At 39.9% G+C, this 17,475-nt stretch overlaps 3 protein-coding genes across 5 annotated transcripts; all 3 read right to left on the bottom strand.

Annotated features, from left to right (window-relative positions):
* Positions 1 to 2,525: 2,525 nt before the first annotated feature.
* On the bottom strand, positions 2,526 to 17,432 carry LOC139657836 (mucin-2-like). Of its 3 annotated transcripts, XM_071535772.1 has the most exons (7): positions 17,411 to 17,432; positions 14,670 to 14,741; positions 14,258 to 14,352; positions 4,652 to 4,873; positions 4,088 to 4,152; positions 3,855 to 4,000; positions 2,526 to 3,746 (listed from the first exon to the last, which is right to left on the bottom strand). In XM_071535772.1, exons 2-7 carry the CDS (start codon positions 14,701 to 14,703, stop codon positions 3,724 to 3,726), a joined length of 585 nt encoding a protein of 194 aa, XP_071391873.1. In that variant the 5' UTR covers positions 14,704 to 14,741; positions 17,411 to 17,432; the 3' UTR covers positions 2,526 to 3,723. The 3 variants fall into 3 exon arrangements, with proteins under 3 accessions (XP_071391873.1, XP_071391874.1, XP_071391872.1); XM_071535773.1 differs by lacking the exon at positions 4,652 to 4,873; XM_071535771.1 differs by lacking the exons at positions 14,258 to 14,352; positions 14,670 to 14,741; positions 17,411 to 17,432 and having other exon boundaries at positions 4,652 to 6,957.
* LOC139657814 (mucin-2-like) lies at positions 7,320 to 10,621 on the bottom strand. The gene is made up of 2 exons (XM_071535742.1): positions 7,766 to 10,621; positions 7,320 to 7,391 (listed from the first exon to the last, which is right to left on the bottom strand). Exons 1-2 carry the CDS (start codon positions 10,619 to 10,621, stop codon positions 7,320 to 7,322), a joined length of 2,928 nt encoding a protein of 975 aa, XP_071391843.1.
* On the bottom strand, positions 10,953 to 13,464 carry LOC139657857 (uncharacterized). Its single transcript, XM_071535807.1, has 3 exons — positions 13,429 to 13,464; positions 11,989 to 12,985; positions 10,953 to 11,089 (listed from the first exon to the last, which is right to left on the bottom strand). The coding sequence occupies exons 1-3, from the start codon at positions 13,462 to 13,464 to the stop codon at positions 10,953 to 10,955; spliced, it is 1,170 nt and encodes a 389-aa protein (XP_071391908.1).
* Positions 17,433 to 17,475: the final 43 nt, after the last annotated feature.

Below are 17,475 nucleotides of genomic sequence, written 5' to 3'. Positions count from 1 at the left end.
AAAAAAAATAGTACATTAATAACAACATGTAATGTCAATGAGGCATTATTTATAATTAAATAAAAAAGTGACTATTTGTAAAGATGAGGGTAAAAAAATCTGTTACCCTTCACTTTCAGCTATGGGAGAAAATGTTGACACCTAAGAAATGCCATCTGATTTATCTGTTAATAAAATAAAAATAAATTTTTTAAAAAGTAGAATATCGACATGAAGATGTACTTACCCAAAAAGAAAGAGTCACCGATTATAAATTCTGCTGTTTGACGTATTTCAGATTCGTATTCTTTTTTTTAATACTATTTCCTGATATACCGATTTAATCCATTTTACATCTGTGGTGCACACCTTTTGTGGCAGGCCACAGTCAGGCCTTATATATTGTGCAGGGAAGGGAAGGGAAGGGAAGTGACGTGATGTGACGTGACAGACAGGTGATGACTTTTTTCAGAAATGGTTTCACACATTAGTGAAAGACAAAACAAAACAAAAAAAAAGAGAAAAAACTCTGTCAGTTCCTTGGCTCAGTCCCATACCAGAGAGCCTTCCTTTGTTCTGCTCTTTAAGGTGTGTGTTGTTGATGCATTCCACTTACGTGCCCTAACCAGATGTGTTATCTCGTGTCACAGGCTTGAGGAAGTTCCACCTAATGGGACAGTAAGTGATGGCATTATGGGTGCCAATCAAATTAATACAATATAAATGTAACAAAATAAAAAGTAACAGGGAAAAAAGGTGTCTAATGTGATCCTTTCATCAAATTCCTCCAGACAAAGAGCAAACCATGATGCTAACCATAAACCAACACAGCATCATTACTTCAGTCCTTAAATTTCTACTTGATGGATGATTATTTAATTTACAAAACTTATTTCCTGGACTCTTTCAAAATCAGATGTTTTGAAAAAAACAAAAACAAATGGTGAAACTGCTCTTGTATTCAGCTGCCAACCTTAGTGTCAGTGAAAGTTGACTAATGCAGCATGTGGGGAGTAAACTGAAGATTATCGATGTACAAATACACAGAAAATGAAAGGGAAACAATGGACAAGGCAACTCACTGATTATATAAAGCTAATTTGAATATACAAATTCATTTAAATACTCAAACTCGACTGTCCTATTCCATAGAAATAACACAAGAATTATAATTCCAATTTAGCTTTTCTTCTTTTCATGAAAGCCGACATTGTCCTCCACATGCAGAGTGTGACCCTGTGACCAAAGCAGCCTATTGAATATGCATAGTAAAGTGGTAAATCCTCAAGATCTTTATTTTTGATTTTGATGTCATGTTTGGTGCCAATTGATCACTTGTCAATCAAACAGTGTGTCCAGTACTGTGACGTTCTTCTGTTTATTCCAAACAAACCGCTGTTGCTGCACTGCAGGAAACAGAAAATGCATCACTTCATGTGCATCAGAGGATTTTTCCCGGGAAAGACCTACCCGACCCGAACAGCCAAATGGACATAGGCTGAATCATTCGGCGATAGAGTGAAATGGACATTTATTTCTATGAAAATGTCATAGATTATTACTTTAAAACTCCTTTAGTTTTTAATTTTAGTATATATTAATTATTTGCAATGAATGTACAGAATTGGATAGAAAATAATAATTCAAGGGACATCGGTGCAACTGCAATATTCATTCTCCTCTTTCTCATTTGAAGGTCATTGCAAGTCATGGATTTTATTTTGGTGATAAACCAGTGTTGATAAAACCTTGACTTGTAAAATACTCGCACAAAGAAAAGGCAACTGACCTGAGTGTCGAATCCAAATTTAGCATCGACTCAACCTGTTTTTAGATCGTAAATCGCAGATTGTGAGATGTCTTTGGTAGGTAGGGGTTACTATTTATGTCCAAATACTTTCATACCTGGTGTGTCTGTACAGTATGTCACCTTCCCAGCTCAAGACAATAAAGCACCAGAATATATTTTTATTCTGTGAAGGAAGTAATGACACAGGTTTTTCGTAGCCTCAGAACCCAACGGCAAACACTTCCTCCTTTGTTCTCACCGGATATCTTGAGATATGGCTCTGAATCCCACTAAAGATCTGCTGCGAGAAATGTTATAAAATGCCCAATGCTTTTCATGCACATTAACAATGGGAATCTCAAGTATTCTTTATAAGAGATGCATCATAAGCTCAAGTCCCAATCGTGGGAAACCAGGATATGAAAGCTGTGACTTATGACATTATGGCATCGGTTGTTGTTTGTAGTCTGTGTACATTTTGTTTCCATAATAATATTAAGAACATTTTGTTTGTTCATCTATACATAGCTATTTGTGATCAGGATGTGAAGATACATATGAATCATCCTTAACACGACCTTAACAAGAATACGATTTAATATATGGAATACTGCTTGTAAATGTTAATACACTCACTGGGTTGAAATATTTATTTCCTTAGTGCACCTATATAGATCAAAAGCCTCGGGCTTAGGATCAATTGACTGCCAAGTTGGCCCGTCTTCATGCAAATCCTGTTTTTCAAATCCTGTGGACTGAGAGTGAAATGCCTTTACAAGACACATTTTTATAACGAATAATTTTAATGGTGAATCAATAGTCTATAATCATGACAATATCAGATAGAAGTCCATTTCACATAGTTATGGTGAAAGAGCAAACATTGTATTGGAATTTCAATTGATTACTGTGTCTTCAACATTTAATTTTCCCACACAACCTGAGGGGTTTGGTTAATTAAGGTCCACTGTAATGTTAAAAATCTGTATAGTTAAAAATCAAAAGATCTCACCTTAAGATAGAAAAAAAAAATGCAATTGACAAAGACACAACTGAAATGTACACTAAATGGCAACAAAAAGAAAGCAATAAAACAAAAAAAATGCATAAATGTCAGGTAAGAGAATAAAATCATATAGGCCATTCCATATAATCCAGAGAATGATTCTTTTTGTGTTCACCTGTGTTTAAAAATAGGATTAGCATTCAAGTGTTCTGTTATCTCAAAACACAAAGGACATCTTGCTGAAACACATGCTCTATTACCAGTAATGCCTGAGGTGCGAACTCAAATAGCACACCGATTAAGCATCACACACACACACACACACACACACACACACACACACACACACACAGAGGTAAAGTAACAGGCATACCGACGCAAACACGCAGGGAGAAAGTACTTTGACGTCATTTAATGTTTGACTTTACGTTCCACGGCACTGTATTAGGTGACAGACAGATCTATTTGTAGCTATACACTGTATGCTTGACAGCTGCCTCTTTACAGCGCTTTACAGTCCAGTGCACTTGAGGCTTGGACAAGCTAAGAATTAGCAACAGTGTGAGAAAATGTTGGTGTAACAATGTTGAAAAGATCTATTTTGAGATGCAGGCATCCTTCTGCTAAAAAAAGAAAGACTTATCGCCTATCGGTTTGACATGAAACCCATTCTGATGTTCTTCATAGACGTCATGTTACATAATATCGCTTCAGTAAACCAGTCACAGTTCTTGAGTGTGGCAAGTGCTTTGTAATTTTCACTGGGACTTGTTTTTCTTTGTGGATTTGCGCATGTTATGAGTCATTTAGAAGCATTCAAGTGTCTTCCACACTTTCCTCCTCAGAGTGTGCGGTAGTTTGAGTGTGTTGGTGGCCCATTGAGTGCTGCTGTAACTCCAGAGACCATCAACCAGACTGACACCCCATCCTCTCTAGAAGGCTTCAGTGTCTAATTGTTCTGGCGGTCTGTATCTGTGTATGAGAAAGATGAATGTGTTTACTGCAGAGAATGCCTTTACACGATTGGTACAACAATCTGTCCATGGCTTGTAATATTTTATATGATTGGTTACTACTTACTTGCGATGATGCTAGTTGGTAAAATATCCAGAGAAGTCTCTCTAGCATTTAATGAGTCTTTAATGACTTGTACTGCTGTGGTGCTGCTTGGAACTGATTCCTGATTCCTGAAGGTTAGAGTCATATCCACTCCCACCGAGCCGTTCCTGCAGAGAAAACAAAATAGTTAAAATAAAGTAATATGAAAGACAGATTTAACCTATTGCATATTTAATTCTGAAATCAAATCTTACCAGAATCTGTTTATTGTGCTTTTAAGAAACGACTCTGGATATTTCTTCCTGAAAGCATTGCCAACCTGTGAACAAGACATGTTAAGGACACACACTGAGCACATAGCTGAACACATACACTCACACTCACATATCACAACATATATACAATATACAGTACCAGTCAAACGTTTGGACACACCTGATTGAATGTCTGCTATGTTTTTCATGATCTTAAAGCCATTTTGATCTAAAGACTTATGCTTAAATGTTTGAAATTTGTTTCTTAGACAAATATAAGTAGTGAAGTTGATGCCTATGTATGAATTTCTTTCCAAAGTCTTTGCCTTTCCATCAAGGAAACTTTAAAGAATCTGATATATGAGATAGTTTTGATTTGTTTAACACTTTTTTGGTCATTTGGTGTTATTTCATAGTTTTGATGTCTTTACTATTATTCTAAAATGTGGAAAATAGTAAAAATAAAGAAAAATGTGGTGTATCTAAACTTTTGACTGGTGTACACACAGCATACCCACATTGTTTGAAAAAAAAAGAATAAGGTAATAAGAATAAGGTAATTACCTCTCTTGTGATGTTCTGAGCGAGCCTTTGGTGCTCTGCGGTGTTTGGATTCAAGAGTGCAGAGTTGAATTCATCATTTAACCGCATCTGCATGTGCAGCGTTCCCTCTGACTCTTCTGAGTCCTCATTTCCCACATTGCCGCTGTTGGATGTTTTGGTGAGAGGAAACGTCCCAGAGTTCGTTGCATTGAGGGACGCAGTGGCCAAGGTTGTATCATTGGCCTTTGAAACAGGGAATGTGGCGCGGATAACAGTTGGATAAGCAAAGACAATGGGCCTAAAAACAGCAATTTTTGGGGTATGTCTGAAGAACACAATGGTTCCCCTAGAGGATGGGACAAAAGTAGGTGTTGCTTGCTCTTGTGTTGTGTTGACTGTCGTAGGTTTGAGGGCTGATGCTTCAGAGGAAAATGAGGATGTCGGCTCCAGAGAACCTCTATCGGTGGTAACCTCCGTGTTCGCTGTCACAGGGTGGAAGGTTGAATTTGATGTTTTTCGGGTGGCGGCTAAAGTGGTTTGAGACACAAGTTCAGGTGTAGGTAAAGAGCTGGCATCCACTGTCTCAAGTGTGGGTGTCAGATCTGATGAAATGGGGGCAACAGTTGAAAATGTCTGAATCTCAGTGCTTCTCAGAGCGCTTACTGGAGTTCCACTTTTGGGAGTTGTTGAGGTAGCTGTCGAAGAGCTACGGTTCATCCCTCCTGTAACAGTAACTTGAGGGCTTTGGGTAGGTGTCCCATCTGTTGATACAGGCATTGAAGTCATCTCCACATTTGTAGTCTGAACTGAAAATGAATCCACTGTTCCTGATGTTGAGGAAGATGTAATGGATGTCGAGTTTGGAGATGTGGTGTTGTACGGTGCTGTGTTGGGGGCGGATGAGCCTGTTTGTGTAGTTTGTAATGACAAAGCTGATGTTGCGAGGGATGTCTGTAATGTAAATGATGACTTTAAAAATGTTGAGGATGAGGATGATGCTGCCTGTGTGTTGTGTGTCATGGATGCAGCTGAATCTAATGAGTGAGTGGCTGTATTAGTTGGCAATTCAGTGTATGATATATGGGCAGCAACTGAAGAGTGTCTAGTCTGTGTGTGTACTGGTGTAGTCATTGTAGCCGAAGGGATACCTAACGATGCACTTAATGTGATGGGAGATGATGATGTTGACCTCTGTGTAGGAGTGTTGATCACAGCCGAATTTGGGGATGTTGTTCCTGGTTGTTTGGTAGTCTCTACATCTGTGCTCAGGACCGGTGACACAGTAGATTTAGTTTGTAACACTGCTGTAGAGGTGTTGGTTTCAGAAATCACTTGTGGCTTGTTTGTAGATGCTATAATTTCTAGTGGAGTTGTTGATTGCGTTGTTACAAAGGCAGTTTGTATTGGTCTTGATTCTGCTGCAGTTTGTACTGGTGTTGTGGCAGATTTTGTTGTTATCATTTGTATTGGTGTTGCGGTGGAGGCTGTAGTTTGTGATAGAGTTGAAATGTACTGAGTTGTTGCAGATCCTGTGGCCTCTACTGGTGGTGCAGTGAGTTCTGTTGATGCTGTGGCTTGTGGTGGTGTTAAGATAGGTACTGTTGCCACGGATCCAGTATTTTGTAATGGTGTTGTGGCAGAAATTGTTCTTACAGATGTTGTACTATGTGTTGATACAGATGGTATAGTTGGTAATGGTGTTGTGGTGGGTTCTGTTGCCACAGAAGTTGTAGTTTGTGTTGGTGTTGCTGTGGATACTGTTGCCACTGATGCTGTAGTTTGTGTTGCAGTGTAATTTGTTGTGGATATATTAGTTTGGGTTGGTGTTGTGCTTGATACTGTTGTGGATGTTGTAGTTTGTGTTAGTGTTGCTGTAGATGCTGGTGATGGTGTAGTTTGTCCTGGTATAGTTGCTGATTCTGTTGTAAATGATATACTGTGTGTTGGTTCTGTGGTGTGAATTGTTGTCGATGTAGCAGTTTGTTTTGGTGCTGCGGGCGATACTGCTGCTACAGATGATGAACCTTGTGTTGGTGATATGATTGATTCTGTTGTAACAGATGCTATAGTTTGTGCTGGAGTTGTTGATTGTGTTGTTACAGCTGTGGGTTGTGTTGGTGTTTCCTCTGTTGTTTTGGTAGCTGTAGTTTCTAGTGGTGTTGCCATGGATGGTGTAGTTTGTGTTGCTGTTAAGTTTGATAATGTCATGGATCCAGTATTTTGCAGTGGTGTTGTGGTGGATTTTGTAGCTGCAGATGTTGTATTTTGTCTTGGTGTTGTGGTGGATTCTGTCACAACAGATGCTATTGTTGTGGCTGGCGTTGTGGTGTAATTTGTTGTAGATACAGTAGTCTGGGTCGGTGTTATGGTTGATACTGTTGCCACATATGGTGAACTTTGTGATGTGATTGATTCTGTTGTTACTGATGCTGTAGTTTGTACTGGAGTTGTGATTGATTGTGTTGTTACAAATGCAGTTTGTATTGGTCTTGATTCTGTTGCGATAGGTGCTGTAGTTTGTACTCGTCTTGTGGCAGATTTTGTTGTTATCGTTTGTGTTGGTGTAACAGTGGATGCTGTAGTTTGTGATACAGTTGAAATGTACTGAGTTGTTGCAGAGCCTGTGGCCTCTACTGGTGGTGCAGTGAGTTCTGTTGTTACTGATGCCGTGGCTTGTGGTGGTGTTAAGTTAGATGATGTTGTCACGGATCCAGAATTGTGTAATGGTGTAGTTGTGGATATTGCTGCTACAGATGCTATACTATGTGTTGATGCAGATGTTATAGTTTGTAACGTTGTTGCGGTGGGTTCTTTTACTCCAGATATTGTTTCTGTTGGTGTTGTGGGGAATCTTGTTGCTACTTTAGTTGTGGTTTGGGTTGGTGTTGTGGTTGATTCTGCTGTGGATGTTTGTATTGGTGTCGCTGTGGATACTGTTGCCACAGATGGTGCAGTTTGTGTTGGTATAGTCATTGATTCTGTTGTAAAAAGTATACTGTGTGTTGGTGTTGTGGTGTAAATTGTTGATGCAGTAGTTTGTTTTGGTGCTGTGGAAGATACTATTGTTACAGATGCTGTAGTTTGTGCTGGAGTTGTTGATTTCCTTGTTATATTTGTTGTTTGTGTTGGTGTTGCCACAGATGGTAAAGTTTGTGTTTGTGTTGAGGTGGATAATGTTCTCATGGATCCTGTATTTTGTAATGGTGTTGGGGTGGAACTTGTTACAGATGTAGTACTATGTGTTGATACAGATGTTATAGTTGGTATTGGTGTTGTGGTGGATTCTGTTACTACAGATATTGTTTCAGCTGGTGTTGTGGTGAATCCTGTTGCCAGGGACGATGTTGTTTGTGTTGGCATTGTGGCTGATTCTCTTGTGGATGCTACAGACTGTGTGGGTGTTACTGTGGAGACTGCTGTCATGGATGCTGTAGTTTGAGTCTGTGTTGTGGTGTAATTTCTTGCAGATACATTAGTTTCAGTTGGAGTTGTGGTTGATACTGTTGTTACAGACACTGAACTTTGTGTTGGTGACGTAATCGATTCTGTTGTAACAGATGCTGTAGTTTGTGCTGGAGATGTTGATTGTGTTGTTACAGCTGTGGGTTGTGTTGGTGTTTCCTCTGTTGTTTTGGTAGCCGTAGTTTCTAGTGGTGTTGCCATGGATGGTGTAGTTTGTGTTGCTGTTAAGTTTGATAATGTCATGGATCCAGTATTTTGCAGTGGTGTTGTGGTGGATTTTGTAGCTGCAGATGTTGTATTTTGTCTTGGTGTTGTGGTGGATTCTGTCACAACAGATGCTATTGTTGTGGCTGGCGTTGTGGTGTAATTTGTTGTAGATACAGTAGTCTGGGTTGGTGTTATGGTTGATACTGTTGCCACATATGGTGAACTTTGTGTTGGTGATGTGATTGATTCTGTTGTTACTGATGCTGTAGTTTGTACTGGAGTTGTGATTGATTGTGTTGTTACAAATGCAGTTTGTATTGGTCTTGATTCTGTTGCGATAGGTGCTGTAGTTTGTACTGGTCTTGTGGCAGATTTTGTTGTTATCGTTTGTGTTGGTGTAACAGTGGATGCTGTAGTTTGTGATACAGTTGAAATGTACTGAGTTGTTGCGGAGCCTGTGGCCTCTACTGGTGGTGCAGTGAGTTCTGTTGTTACTGATGCCGTGGCTTGTGGTGGTGTTAAGTTAGATGATGTTGTCACGGATCCAGAATTGTGTAATGGTGTAGTTGTGGATATTGCTGCTACAGATGCTATACTATGTGTTGATGCAGATGTTATAGTTTGTAACGTTGTTGCGGTGGGTTCTTTTACTCCAGATATTGTTTCTGTTGGTGTTGTGGGGAATCTTGTTGCTACTTTAGTTGTAGTTTGGGTTGGTGTTGTGGTTGATTCTGCTGTGGATGTTGTAGTTTGTATTGGTGTCGCTGTGGATGCTGTTGCCACAGATGGTGCAGTTTGTGTTGGTATAGTCATTGATTCTGTTTTAAAAAGTATACTGTGTGTTGGTGTTGTGGTGTAAATTGTTGATGCAGTAGTTTGTTTTGGTGCTGTGGAAGATACTATTGTTACAGATGCTGTAGTTTGTGCTGGAGTTGTTGATTTCCTTGTTATATTTGTTGTTTGTGTTGGTGTTGCCACAGATGGTAAAGTTTGTGTTTGTGTTGAGGTGGATAATGTTCTCATGGATCCCGTATTTTGTAATGGTGTTGGGGTGGAACTTGTTACAGATGTAGTACTATGTGTTGATACAGATATTATAGTTGGTATTGGTGTTGTGGTGGATTCTGTTACTACAGATATTGTTTCAGCTGGTGTTGTGGTGAATCCTGTTGCCAGGGACGATGTTGTTTGTGTTGGCATTGTGGCTGATTCTCTTGTGGATGCTACAGACTGTGTGGGTGTTACTGTGGAGACTGCTGTCATGGATGCTGTAGTTTGAGTCTGTGTTGTGGTGTAATTTCTTGCAGATACATTAGTTTCAGTTGGAGTTGTGGGCGATACTGCTGCTACATATGATGAACTTTGTGTTGGTGACGTAATCGATTCTGTTGTAACAGATGCTGTAGTTTGTGCTGGAGATGTTGATTGTGTTGTTACAGCTGTGGGTTGTGTTGGTGTTTCCTCTGTTGTTTTGGTAGCTGTAGTTTCTAGTGGTGTTGCCATGGATGGTGTAGTTTGTGTTGCTGTTAAGTTTGATAATGTCACGGATCCAGTATTTTGCAGTGGTGTTGTGGTGGATTTTGTAGCTGCAGATGTTGTATTTTGTCTTGGTGTTGTGGTGGATTCTGTCACAACAGATGCTATTGTTGTGGCTGGTGTTGTGATGTAATTTGTTGTAGATACAATAGTCTGGGTTGGTGTTATGGTTGATACTGTTGCCACATATGGTGAACTTTGTGTTGGTGATGTGATTGATTCTGTTGTTACTGATGCTGTAGTTTGTACTGGAGTAGTGATTGATTGTGTTGTTACAAATGCAGTTTGTATTGGTCTTGATTCTGTTGCGATAGGTGCTGTAGTTTGTACTGGTCTTGTGGCAGATTTTGTTGTTATCGTTTGTGTTGGTGTAACAGTGGATGCTGTAGTTTGTGATACAGTTGAAATGTACTGAGTTGTTGCGGAGCCTGTGGCCTCTACTGGTGGTGCAGTGAGTTCTGTTGTTACTGATGCCGTGGCTTGTGGTGGTGTTAAGTTAGATGATGTTGTCACGGATCCAGAATTGTGTAATGGTGTAGTTGTGGATATTGCTGCTACAGATGCTATACTATGTGTTGATGCAGATGTTATAGTTTGTAACGTTGTTGCGGTGGGTTCTTTTACTCCAGATATTGTTTCTGTTGGTGTTGTGGGGAATCTTGTTGCTACTATAGTTGTAGTTTGGGTTGGTGTTGTGGTTGATTCTGCTGTGGATGTTGTAGTTTGTATTGGTGTCGCTGTGGATGCTGTTGCCACAGATGGTGCAGTTTGTGTTGGTATAGTCATTGATTCTGTTGTAAAAAGTATACTGTGTGTTGGTGTTGTGGTGTAAATTGTTGATGCAGTAGTTTGTTTTGGTGCTGTGGAAGATACTATTGTTACAGATGCTGTAGTTTGTGCTGGAGTTGTTGATTTCCTTGTTATATTTGTTGTTTGTGTTGGTGTTGCCACAGATGGTAAAGTTTGTGTTTGTGTTGAGGTGGATAATGTTCTCATGGATCCCGTATTTTGTAATGGTGTTGGGGTGGAACTTGTTACAGATGTAGTACTATGTGTTGATACAGATGTTATAGTTGGTATTGGTGTTGTGGTGGATTCTGTTACTACAGATATTGTTTCAGCTGGTGTTGTGGTGAATCCTGTTGCCATGGACGATGTTGTTTGTGTTGGCATTGTGGCTGATTCTCTTGTGGATGCTACAGACTGTGTGGGTGTTACTGTGGAGACTGCTGTCATGGATGCTGTAGTTTGAGTCTGTGTTGTGGTGTAATTTCTTGCAGATACATTAGTTTCGGTTGGAGTTGTGGTTGATACTGTTGTTACAAATGGTGAACTTTGTGTTGGTGACATAATTGATTCTGTGCTTAAAGACGCTGTAGTTTGTGCTGGAGTTGTGGTTGAAAGTGTTGCTATGAATTTGGTAGTTTGTGTTGGTGTTGGTGTTGCTGTGGATACTATTGCTATGGATGCTGTAGTTTGTGTCTGTATAGTCGCTGATGCTGTTGGTATACTGTGTGTTGGTGTTGTGGTGTGAAGTGTTGATGCAGTAGTTTGTTTTCGTGCTGTGGGCGATACTGTTCTTACAGATGCTGAACTTTGTGTTGATGATGTGATTGATTCTGTTGTTGCAGATGCTGTAGTTTGTACTGGAGTTGTTGATTGTGTTATTGCATTTGTTGTTTGTGTTGGTGTTGCCACAGATGGTGAAGTTTGTGTTGATTTTGTTGTTATAGTTTGTAATGGTGTTGTGGTGGATTCTGTCGCTACAGATATTGTTTCAGTTTGTGTTGTGGTGAGTCCTGTTGCCATGGATAGTGTAGTTTGTGTTGGTATTGTGGTTGATCCTGTTGTGGATGCTATGGATTGTGTTGGTGTTGCTGTGGATTCTGTTGTTGCTGATTTTATTGTTACAGATGCTGTAGTTTGTCCTGGAGTTGTTGATTGTGCAACTGTGGTTTGTGTTGGTGTTTCCTCTGTTCTTCTTGTAGCTGTAGTTTCTATTGGCATTGCCACCATTGGTGTAGTTTGTGTTGGTGTTAAGATAGACATTGTTGCCACAGATCCAGAATTTCGTAATGGTGTTGTTGTGGATTCTGTCACTACAGATGCTATAGTTCTGGCCAGTGTTGTGGTGTCATTTGTAGATACTAAACTTTCTGTTGGTGTTGTGGTGGAGGATGTAGTTTGTGATGGAGTTGAAATGTACTGAATTGTTGCAGATCCTGTGGCCTCTACTGGTGGTGCAGTGAGTTCTGTTGTTGCAGACGCTGTAGTTTGTGCTGGAGTTGTTGATTGTGTTACTACATTTGTTGTTTGTGTTGGTGTTGCCACGGATGGTGAGGTTTGTGTTGGTGTTAAGTTAGATAATGTTGTCATGGATCCTGTAATTTGTAATGGTGTTGTAGTGGATTTTGTTGTGACAGATTTTGTGCTTTGTGTTGCTACAGATTTCGTAGTTTCTGTTGGTGTTGTGGTGGATTCTGTCACTACAGATGTTGTTTCAGTTTGTGTTGTGGTGAGTCCTGTTGCCATGGATAGTGTAGTTTGTGTTGGTATTGTGGTTGATCCTGTTGTGGATGCTATGGATTGTGTTGGTGTTGCTGTGGATTCTGTTGTTGCTGATTTTATTGTTACAGATGCTGTAGTTTGTCCTGGAGTTGTTGATTGTGCAACTGTGGTTTGTGTTGGTGTTTCCTCTGTTGTAGCTGTAGTTTCTATTGGCATTGCCACCGTTGGTGTAGTTTGTGTTGGTGTTAAGATAGACATTGTTGCCACAGATCTAGAATTTCGTAATGGTGTTGTTGTGGATTCTGCCACTACAGATGCTATGGTTCTGGCCGGTGTTGTGGTGTCATTTGTAGATGCTAAAGTTTCTGTTGGTGCTACTACAGATGGTGACATTTGCAAAGATGCTGTGGTTTGTTTCTGGGTGGTTTGACTAGATTGCAAATTTTGCACTTGCGTGATGTTTATTGATAAGGAATTTGCACCACGAGTGGATGGTTTATATTGTGGGAATGTTGTAATGTTCCTGGTGGTGGAGGAAGTAGTTTGCTGAGGGAAAGTTCCTTGTGGTGTCATGTTAAGGCCTGAGGTTGACTTTGTGTTCTCGGTGGCAGTTTCATTGTGAAGACTAGGACTACTCATGTTCTCATTTGTAAATGTTTGGTTAAGCGTTGAAGCCCTGCTTGAGCTACTCCTAACCGGTCGGGTTTTCACTGAATTCAGTGTATCTACAGTGGAAACATTTTGAGTAGAATTTGTTAAAAACATGGAATTCATGGCAGATGAATTTACAGTTGTTGCATCTGATGGATTGGAGGTTTTTGATACCTCCGAATCTGAATTAATGGTCGCAGCAGTTAAATGTATGCTTCCATCTCTCAGTGTGCTTGTAGTGGATGAACCATTCTTTGATCCTGCTGGTACTGGGGTAAACACTGGTGTTGAACCTTTATCAGTTGAATATCCAAATGCCGAAGAGGATAAATTCAGTACTGCATCAACAGAGGCTGTATTTGACTGAGTGCCAGGGAACCCAGAAATAGCTTCTGTGGCTGTGGTTGTGAGGACAGACTGAGTTCTTGATAAGCTTGTAATTGTAGATGCTGAATTGTTGTCTGTGGCATCCAAATCTCTAGGTGTGGCTGGCCTGGCCGTCACAGAAGTCTTTGTAGACGAGTAACTTGTCTGTGCAGTTTGTGTAGAGTTCATGGTTGTATGTGTGGGAACTTGATGCATCAATGCTGAAGGGGTGTCACTGGCTGTTGATGTATTCACCACAGTTGAATTCAGCATAGGGGAGGCCAAGGTCAGAGCTTGGGTAGAGTGAGTTTTAGTTGAGGCTGAGACTGTTGGTGCATTTGTCCCATTGGAGCTAGTATGAGTCACTTCCCTGTCATGCTCCGCTGCATTAGTGCTAGGTCCAACAAAACTGTCCACTGGGGTTGTCGATAGGCTTACAGACGTTGAAGACAGATTCTGATCTTCGTCCGTCAAAGAACTGCTAAGGTTTACTACTGATGCCTCTGAAGCCGATTTGCCTGTTGTCATGTCAGGTGAAGAACTGGTTTGGGCAGGTGTGAGGAAAGCAGTCATAGGTGTAGAGTCAGAGTGCTCAGTGATACTGGAAGAATTATTTCTTTCATTGGCAAAGGCTATATTATGACTTGTCATTTTCTCTGTTGATGTTGCATTCATTTCCTGCTTTGGGTTTGATGTAAGTCCCATGAACTCAGGTGTATTTGTCATGGCTGGAGCTCCTGCTGTATCTCCTTGTCTGTTAGAGCTAGATGTGGATACCCCAGTTGGAGTATTCATATCCGCCTGTGTGGTTGCAAACATTGGAATGGTCTGTGTTTTTGGTGTAGGCGAATATTGCCCATCAAATGATTGAACAACTTGTGTTGAAAGTGCACTGACCTCTGTCACTGCGCTTGTCGGAGGAGCCACATCTGTTGCGTTTATTTCTGGAGTCTCTGTATGGGATGTAGTGCTGAGCTGAGTTGGAATGAAAGCTGAGAGAGAGGGAAAAGTGGAAGGTTTCATATCAATTAATAATGCACAAGAACCGTCATTTATTACAAGCATTAGCGGCAATCAATATTATGGCTAAGATATATCACTTTTTATCTTGGAAACTTTGTACAACACTCTAACTGGGCAAATTAATTGACTGTATAATCCCTTAGGTGATTTTCTTTTTCCAGGTCCCTTTTTTTTCAAAATGTCACAGTCTGATAAAGGCATCTGACGTCAGCTGAGGAGTTGTGTATTTTAAGTGCAGCTATTATGTTTATTCATGGAAAAGTCGGTACTGCGTAACCTGACTCACCCATTAGGAAGCTGAGCACAATTCCACAATTCATGGTGGCATTTCATGGGTTTGCACGGGCAGCGGGGATATCTGATCACAAAGCAGACAAAGTTAGCAATGTATTCAAGCTATCCGTCGCCTGTTATTTGTAGTCACACACCATACAGATACAATAGCACACCATACAGATAGATACAATAGCATACCATACAGATACAATAGCATATCTTACATTTCTTACATACTTGCATATTTCCATACTTTGTGTGTCCCCCAGTTTAACAAAAGGGATGAGATGATGCAATGGAGATTGCATTCTGCATTCTTCCACCCAGACTGGACAAATTGCAGCGCTTTGTTATATGGCGGCTCCATCCATCCCCAGTCAGTACTTTATACATTTTTACAGGGTTTGCTTAGTAGGAACAAGGTTCACCACTTGAAGGATAATGCTGGTGGTTTTTAAAGTGTGTGCTAATTGTCTAGGTTGCCCCTCTTTACATTATTCCTGGTGGTGTCTACACCGTCAGCATAGTTAGAGATATCAAGGCTCATTTTCCTCCCTTCAGAAGAAGCTGTTTACTGCTATGAAAAACAACTTCCACAGATTTGAAAATTGCCTATAAGCTAAATAATCCATCACAATGAGCATGGAGCTTTAATTTGGTTTTGTCAAAGTTTCATTGTCAAAGTACATTGTGTACTGTGAATCACCTAACACCCACAGGAAGAAATATAAGTCTCCGCCAGGAAATAATACATGAATAAAACTTGTCGCCTTACAAACTAATTGTCACATCTATGTCTTTTTTTATTTAGGGCGTCTTTGATGGCCAGGAGAGCAGTTAATTTCAAGCCAGGTTTGACACTGTAAAGTTTGTCTGTAAAAAGGCTAAAAACAGAGTATGCACTGCAAAATGACTGTAATCTAGATGTAGCCAAAAGTAAATGGTTATATAACTCTATATGACACAAGTATTCTCATTTAATGCATGATACATTCAAATAAACAACCAGCATTCATATCGGCTTCAATGTACATTTCCGTCACAACAAAATTACATAGCTGTACATTACTATAAAATTTGTATGTTAACTGGTCCTAAACAAGCTGTCTCTCTGTTGAGATCGAGAATAATTTCTGTCAAACTGACTTCTGCCTGTACAGAAGAGTGGAGGGGAGTCATTTTGTGAAATTGAGAATGATTTTGAATGATTTCATATACAGTAAATGTGACAAATTTGTATTGAAGCTGGTAAATCGTGATTGTTCCATGAATAGCATGAATCATGTTATAAGACTGAATGTCTCATATCTTCCTTTACTCATTTACAAAACTGTTTGCCCCAACACCACAGTTCAAAACTTCAATTTGGAAAACAGCTTTTAAACAGTCTGGTAGCATGTGTGGGGATAATTATATTTTACAAATATCCCTATTATCCAAACCTCATCTCTCACCTCACTTGAACTGCTGATGTTTACGTATTGCAGTGACCATATAATATGTTTTGTGTCAGCCCCATTTGAGATATATGCTTTCTGCTTTCATTACCCTGTCAAAGTTGTCATTTTCCGCAACAATTACTCTCGAACATAACATCAATTAGCATACTTTTATTTTGCTTTTCAAAATAATGTGTCTCTGGTGATGGATGTGAAAGGGTTCTTCATTTCCTTGTAGTGAAAAATGTCAGTAAACACAGTACGGGTGTGGGAAGTAACCTGCTGTCTTGGGCAGAGTGTTGCTATGCAGGGATGGTGAAGAGAAGTCTGCACACTGCTCTTGCAACACCACATGGATCATTTCAGTGAACACAGTAGTAATGTTTCAGACCCATCTTGTCTTTCATCAGAGTTTATCAGATACAGTTTCAGATTTTGATGAAAGACCAGACTGGTCTGAAACGTTTGTACTGTGTTCAGTAAAATAACTGATGTATTGCAAGAGCAGTGTGCAGAGTTCCCTCTACCAAGTTTGATGTTTTCCCTCGTGCACCTGCACCAAGTCTAGATGAAAATAACAACCTATTTTTGTGTCATTAGTCAGGAAAGTGAGGTCTCCCCTTGTCCCCTTAAATATCACTATTGTTTAATTGCATTGTCAGAATCTATTTATATGTCTTTCACTTTCTTCACTTTTAGCTCCCTTCCTACAACATATAAAATATGATTCAGGACAGAATAATTTCTAAAAGCCCAAAATATTATCAGAAAGTGGTTCAGGGCTCAGATGGCAATCTTTGAATGTTTATTTATTTTATGGTTCTTGGTTTGAAAAAGGTTTCAGAACCCCTGATTTAGTTGAATCAAAAGTACTGTTGGGTGGCACCCAAGGAAAATGACAAAATGCATATTTGCCACAAGAGATTAGCTAATTACTATTAGCCTATAGTAAGTCTCAAGAATTTTCAGGAAGTGTGGAAGTCCCACCCTACCCTGCCAGAAAGACTACATTTGATTCCTGAAAATACCAAGTCATTCAGACCGATCAAAATGTACTGTCTCTAAGACGTTCTCCCAGATTTGAAAACTGATACCCATGTCGCATGAGCCTCCGCTTTCCTGCCTCTCCCTAGTTAGACTATTGAATAAAGCAAAAATGGCAAAACAAATTATTACAAGAAAACCCTCAGCGAAATGTAACTTCCAAATGATACAACTTAAATAAATGGCACCTCAACTGGGCTTTGAGTGGGTAGGTAAAAGAGTGCAAAGAATGTGAAGGTTATCATTGCAAAATCCAAAAATCACTCACCTTTCAACACCAATGAACCGTCACCTTACGCAAGCCTAGAGTAGACCAATAAAGGTAGACAAAAA

The sequence above is a fragment of the Centroberyx affinis genome, unplaced genomic scaffold (genome assembly GCF_046629955.1).
Source record: "Centroberyx affinis isolate AG114_WGS23_722 - 3 ecotype Tasmania unplaced genomic scaffold, CSIRO-AGI_Caff_v1 ptg002764l_1, whole genome shotgun sequence".
Taxonomy (NCBI): domain Eukaryota; kingdom Metazoa; phylum Chordata; class Actinopteri; order Beryciformes; family Berycidae; genus Centroberyx; species Centroberyx affinis.
This window is presented reverse-complemented; position numbering and strand designations above follow the sequence as displayed.